This window comes from Sinocyclocheilus grahami, unplaced genomic scaffold, assembly GCF_001515645.1.
Source record: "Sinocyclocheilus grahami isolate Dianchi unplaced genomic scaffold, SAMN03320097.WGS_v1.1 scaffold421.1, whole genome shotgun sequence".
Classification (NCBI taxonomy): domain Eukaryota; kingdom Metazoa; phylum Chordata; class Actinopteri; order Cypriniformes; family Cyprinidae; genus Sinocyclocheilus; species Sinocyclocheilus grahami.
The window spans coordinates 1,022,107-1,029,326 of NW_015505600.1; the positions used below are offsets into that span (position 1 = coordinate 1,022,107).

General features: G+C 39.8%; 1 protein-coding gene across 1 annotated transcript in view; it reads right to left on the bottom strand.

The window, feature by feature from the left end:
• Positions 1-3,169, bottom strand: part of LOC107551341 (cAMP and cAMP-inhibited cGMP 3',5'-cyclic phosphodiesterase 10A-like) — a 54,794-nt gene extending 51,625 nt beyond the window's left edge. The window contains exons 1-2 of the mRNA XM_016232915.1: positions 3,166-3,169; positions 2,842-2,973 (exon numbers count right to left, since the gene is read on the bottom strand). Coding sequence (XP_016088401.1) covers positions 2,842-2,973; positions 3,166-3,169 — 136 coding nt within the window. The remainder of the gene's footprint in view (positions 1-2,841; positions 2,974-3,165) is intronic.
• Between the last annotated feature and the right edge of the window lie 4,051 nt (positions 3,170-7,220).

Genomic DNA, 7,220 nt, shown 5'->3' on the forward strand with positions numbered 1-7,220 from the left:
ATGAAGACTGCAATCAAGGTAAAGACGATTGCGGTGGCGTACAGCAGTCGTACAGTACAGTAAGCATGCGTGAGTCTGTTATAATAATGTGTGTATGAGTGCTCTTGACGCAATGATCACACATTGTATTTATGCACTGCACAGACATTTTTGTACATTCACGTTGTTTCCACACACATTCACGATAATGTTTTGATTTGTCATGTTTATGTTGCTGTGTTTAGTTATTCTGAATGGATCTGTGTACTGTAGTAGATATATGCAGTCAGCAGTCGGTTGGTTTAGGGTTTTTTTGGCATCTCCATGGGGTCCTGTTCGGTATCGCAACTTGGCTTCTCTAAAATGTAAAAAAGCTCTTTGCTGTTGCACTGTACACATACTATAAAATTCAGATTTTTTTTCTTCTTTCATATGTGCTTATATGGGCTCCTTATATCATTTGGTTCTTTGGTGTCCTTATGGAGTTTCTAAGTGTTCTTTTTTGGAAAGACATCTAAATTAACCTTGAAAAAAGCTTGCAGAAAACATAGATTTTTGAGAATCACCTTTCAATCTTTTGGGTTACTTTGCTGGATATAGCAAAGGATGACAAAAACATTTGAAACAAGATAGATAAATGGTCTATGCTTAATTTCACGAAGTGTGCGATTAATCGCGATTAACCACAGAAAAAGGATGTGAATAATCAGATTAAAAATTTTAATCGATTGACAGCCCTAATATATATACTGTATATACATACACTGTACATACATATATATATATATATATATATATATATATATATTATAATTGGAACTTGACTATAAAACTGATCTTTTTAGACCACTGATTTAAAAAAATAGGTAAATCATGAATTTGTTGTTAAAATTCAGGGTGTTTTTCTATCACTGGCTTGTACAGCATGATTTTTCTGTCGTCTCAAAGCTGCTTTGAAACAGTGTTATACAAATAAACTAAATGTAAAAAAATATATATATTTAAAAAATGTCTATCATAAGATGATCAGCATTAACAGAATGAACAAATATGAAACATCATATGAAATGCAACATGTCTTGGTTGATTGATCTCACATTCTGAATGTGAGAAAAAAACAAACAAACCTTTGAGCATTGACGTGCACAAAGAATTTGAAAGCTTACATGCATGCTAATTCAAAGCACTGCTTGATATGCATCACAGACCAAGACAGAATCTGGCACACATGGTTTGTAGAGAGACTGATGTTGAAATGGTGCCTGAGAAAAATCCTGCTGCCCAGCTGAGGTTAGCCATCAGCCGGCAGCCTGTGAGAAAGCGCTGCTGCACTCATGCAGAAAACATTCCCAAAATGTGACACATTCACCCTCCTCCAGTCCCCCTCCCGACCGACTGCATGCCCCTGGAGGTTGGCTCTGACGTCAGTAGCTGAACTGGGCCGGCCGCCAACCCTGTGGGCCCTTGATGGATGTGATGGGTCGAGTAGAGCGGGCCGCGGCATGAAGCATGCTGTGCACAGAGAAGCCAGTCCCGCTTAAACAGCCCTAATGACCCGTAAGGACCCAGCAGGACCCCTCTCCCATACTTCCTAACCCTTTAGCCTTCTGCAATCTTTGCTGCTCAGGTTACATACACACAGACACATGCACAGGAGAAGTGTGCACATCAAGTGTATTGATGTAGTTTGGTTGATGCAAAGACTAATGTTACACCAACCAATAATCTAAATCAAAACAGAACTTTATTGTGCCATATACTGTAGATTCCTGTCCATATGGAAAATATAGAGTATATGGCTATTAGATTAAGATATTAAAATTGAATTTAATTAATACATGTTTTGCCTTATGTGTATGAATATTTGTAGTAATGAGCAAGCATACAAAATGTATTACATTCTGAAATGTACAACCAATATCTATCCAAATAGAAATATGCAGTATGTGTGTGTTACTATAAAAAGTATAAGTTTAATATAATTTTAATTATATATTAATTTCAATTTTAATATAATGTTCTCAACCGCTAATATGCTCTCAATTCCTTCAGGATCAGTGTTATTTAAGTATCTCTGATATACCAGTATATTTTTTATTCATATTTTGAATTAGTTTTTATTTGTATGTTTTCTCAATTAATCTTTAAGTTGTGCTATTTATAGTATAGTATAGAATAGAATAGAATAGAATAGTATTTTGTGTTCTGTAATGTTTATTAGCTTTTGTTTTATTTTAATTTCAGTTGTAGTTTAGCTGTTTTAGTAACGGTAAAAGTTTACTTTATAAAAGAAAAAAGAAAAAAAGAATTTGTCCTTTAAATTGAATTTTGAAATGCACTGAAATGACCATAAATTGCTGAGGCCCAGCCTAGTAGATAGAGCAAACACAGGGCCAGATATTATAATAGTACTAGCCGTATTACCAAGGGACAGAATTTGTGCCAAAATACCATAGTTTGAGTGGATAAACAACCTTTGACATCAGCAAAAAATATATATATATATATGAGAGGTGCTTTTTACTCCTCTGAATAACCGATTTAAATCAATTTATTTTAAGTCAATTTATTTTGATATGTACAATTATATGGCTAGCTGTATTTTATGTCAACTAATTGTTGCATTTTTAGATTGTTTTTTAGGACCAAGCCAGGGACCTATCAGCTGAGAACCACTGTTATTTACTTAGCATACAGTACGTTAACCAGAAAATAAGCATAGAAACATAGCACATTCATAGTATGTCCATAATTTGGCCATCCTCAAAATTGACAACATCAACAGCAAGTAAACACAGCACTATTTTTAGAGCATAGCGCTCTTATTGAAGAATATTGGAGCACACGACCATGAGTCCGTACCTGCAGGCTGGCTGCTATTCTTCCGTTTCAGCCATCTGTCTACGGTCTCCGCACTCACGCTTTCCAGCACAAACTCATCCAGCATTTGCGGGTGGAGGGAGAGATAAGCCTTCACTTTCTCATCCGTCAGACCTGCAACAGAGTGATCAAGATTAGATTCTTCCCCTCACATTCATTCACAAAAAAGAACATCAGCCCAGTGTGAAAATATCAGGATCTTGTCACTGCATGTCCACTTAAAGCATTAAAACAGGTCAGCCCCTGTCGCGGTTCAACATGGTTACACGTGGTTGTCCATTGTTCCTATTTCTAAAGAGAACATACCCATACTGGCAAAATATATGCATGGGTTTGTTCCATCTGAGAGTTACCTAGGTTATTCAAAGCTACCATTAAAAGAGGGGTGAAATAATAACTGCATTCAAAAAAAAAATGCCAGGCTTGATAACTGCATGTATTTTCCTTGTAAACAACAACAAACAGGGTATATAGGTATCTTAAGTGAGATTGTAATTCACAGAGAGTGTATATAGTCTGCCAGAAGGACACTACAAATGGCACAGGGAACAAGTTTGCAAAATATCACTTCACTGGAAACGGACATGAAAATGGACAGACGGCTTGGCATTTTTATTCAGCTTCATTCATGATGGGACTCGGGAGTAGTTACTAGACTGTTGTACTTGACTATAAAAGACAGCTTACATATACAAATTACACAAATTAAATTATATTGGACTGTCCTGTATACTGACAGCTGTTGGTACAGCTGCATGAAATTTTTATTTATTAGTCTTTTTTATGTTTTGTTCTGTTCATAAAGCAATCATATGAGAAGAAGATTTTAAGCTGTTGTTCACATTTAATTTAGCCAGTCAATTCAATTAAGAATTATTTTCTTATTTACAATGACGACCTGGCAGCTAAATATACAGCAGGTAAACTTTTATGCTACTTTCATACTGCTATTTTTTTGGCGGTTTACCTTACTATCTCCTTTAGTTAGTGCATAACAGACAAAAGGTGATGATATGGGCAATGGCATGAAAGTCCACGATGACATCTGCATTTTTGAGTGAATCATGACATTTAAGTAAAATTGTCACGTCATTCTAATCATGAACAAAACCAATTTGAAGGAGGTTTAGAGGATTCAGGCTAGATTGGAAAATTAAAAGATTGAATGAATTGAATAAATCTAATACACGGTTTGGTCATGTGACATATGCTGGCAAAAATTTTTTTACCTGCCTACACCACAATTTTTAATCACCACTTATGTACTGGGGTGCTGCAAGGCACTGTGCTGGGACCACTCTCATTATGCAGCTCAGTGTGTTTATAGTAATGGAGTCATCTCCAGCAAGCAAGAAGGTCCTTATAGAGACAAAGGAAGAAGATGGACAAGCTGACTGTGCTTAATAGGCAGTTAAGTGTTTGAGAGCTCACTAAGTGCTGTTGTTTATTGTCTTTGTTGTTGGGGCAAACATCTATTTACTAGGCCATTGCTGAAGCCAAGCATATTTTGGTTAGCGAACAACAAAACAACCTGTGCTTTTGTGGGTAGTTCTAGAACTACCCACAGTAGTTCTAGTAGTTTTTTAGGGTCTGCTTCTATCATGCTTAACCCTTGCAGCCCTTGCACCACTTCAATAAGTAATATTTAAATGTGTACAACTTTCTGCTAAATATAAATTGCAATTATTCATAAGCTACAAACAAAAAATGGCTAAAACCTCCAGGAAAAAACTATATTTCATATATATTGTACTCTTAAATTTCTTTCAAGCCTTCATAGACCCACTTCTACAGTCTACATCAGAGATCAAAAATTAGTGGATGGTGTCTTGTAGAAAATGTATTTACACAGAAATTATGCTGGTTTTCCTGTTTAGTATTTACTATTTACTAAATTTAAAAAGAATTATGGCTGCCAGCTTAAACATAATTCTGAGAAATTAAATGTGAAGTTCTTACATAAAAAAAACAGTGCAAGGTATGAATTAGAGGTCGACCGATTGATCGGCCAGCCGATTAATCGGCCGATTTTTGGCATTTTTTAATTAATCGGCATCGGCCGTTTGTGCTGCAAATTAGGCCAATTTTATAGGCAGGCGCATCTGTGGGCAGCTAAGCGTTGTTGCGGAACGCCGGAGAATCTCTCCCTGGCTGCGTGAGACGGAGCAGCTCACACTCTGCAGTCGCTTCTTGTTCACACACAGCTTCAGCTAATGATGGCAGGGCAAAACAGACCGTTTCGAAAGCGTAATTACGTTTTACCCTACTAGAATTGATGCCGGAACGTTATCATATTCATAAGTGCAAGTCATTTGCATGTGAAAGTAGAAACATATGCAATTCAGACTAAACTTCTGGGCTGATTAAAACGTGCACGATAACTTTCCTCATGAAATGTGTGTGTGGGTCCGACAATAGCCTCCACAATGTCATCGCTCGTGGCCAGCACACTCTTAAGCAGTTATGAGCAGCAGGCTGTGTAATATGTGTGAACTCTTTTATTTTTGTTATCACTTGGCCATTTGACTTACAGAAGTGTCCAGTGTTAACCATACATTGAGTTAAACAAATAGATTTTCCAAAAGGCTTATACTTCCTTGACTAAACTGAGCACTGCACGTTTCAAAATTAAAATGTAGCGCGGGTGTTTTTATATGAATGTATCTTTGAAAAGAACCGACCGTCTTCAGAAAAGCTTCTGTCATTTTCATTTAGTCTTTCCTGTAATGCCTGATAAAGTAGTGCTTATGTGATTACAGCCGTTACCGGGGAAACCGCTATATCTCCGCTCCAACAGCGCCTCCTGCTGGCAGATAATGGATTTGCATTTGCAAGTCTGTGAGAAACACTGGTGTCTGTCAGCAAACATAAACAAAAAGCATGCTTCAGAACTGCTTTGAGAAGGTGCTTAAGTTTTGAGCCATGAATTATTACTCTGAAATAGGCTACTATCTTGTATCCTGCAATAATCATTTACTAAAACTCACTTTTATGAGATGAAGGGGAAGAAGAAAAAAAAAGAAAATTGGCCAGATGTATCGGCCAAAAAAAATCGGCATCATATATCGGCCATCGGCTGCCCTGATTTCTAAATATCAGCATCGGCAGATGATGATTGCATCCAGCTGCCTGTCGCTGATCACAGCATGAGCATAAAAAGGCAGCAGGTGCAATGCATACCAGCTTTTCGCTTCGGAGCCCAGTAGATATAATTTAATAAATAATTAAATAATAATTAAATTTAATATATGTAATATATGACAACATCGTTCTGCTCCTGCCAATATCTTCATTGTGACGACGAGTTCAACGTGCTCTAGGGAGCTTTTTGTGTTGGCGGTCGGGGCTTCAGCAGTGGTTGTTCCTGTGTCGAGTGGGTTGCGCACTTCAGGCTGCACTACCCCCTGCTGTGCTGCAAGTGGCCATCTCGGCACATAAAATAGCATTTCCCAGAAAGAGCTTATTTCTCTAAAAGAGCTTACACGGGTGGGTCTTTGTAAAGAAGACGGATCATCTTTTTAAAGATGCCATTTCACCCGTGCGTTTCTGGATGCGGTCGTTACCTGGTGGCGGGTGAGGGTAAAGATCGCTGCCTCACGTGTCTGGGCATTAAACATGCTGAGGTGGCATTCGTGGATGAGTCATGTTCCCATTGCGGGAAGATGACCATCTCGGAGTTGCGGACCAGGCTCTGTTACCTCCAGGGGAGCGGAGCTCCGTTGCCTCTGCCACGATCTGGTGTTTGTCCTGGCGGCAGCCAGGCAAGGACTACTTTGGGCAGTAGCACGGGCGGTCTGAGGGTTACAATGGTGGCAAACCCCTCAGGGAACCAACTCTCGGGGGACCATCACTCCTCTAGCGCTTCGCAACCAGTTGAGCCGCCAAAGGAACACGCTGGGCCTTCTTCGAAGAGTGTACAAGCGGTATACTTTGGTGCTCCTCCAGGCGACTGGATGTCGATCACTGCATCGGAGGGAGAGCTCTCTGGAGAGGAAGAATCGGCTGCGCTGCCACCCTCCGGGATGGTGGCAAGGCCTGAATCGGATCCGGGGATGTCGGCTATGCATTCCCGGGTTGCCGAGAGGGTAGGGCTTGAGTGGAAAGGGGTCTCGCGCTGGTTCTCAGCACCCCGCTTCGGTGCCTTTCTTCCCAGAGGAGCATGAGGAGCTCACCAGGTCATGGACGGCACCTTTTACTGCCAGAAACCGACCTGCTGGTTCCTCCTCCCTCACCACCCTCAACGGGGGTGCAGCTGAGGGGTATAGGCGATCCCACCAGTGGAGCGGTCGGTAGTGAAACGGTTGTTTGTCCTAAGACCACCTCCTCCTGGTGGGGAAACGCGTCACTCCCCTCCCGGGCCT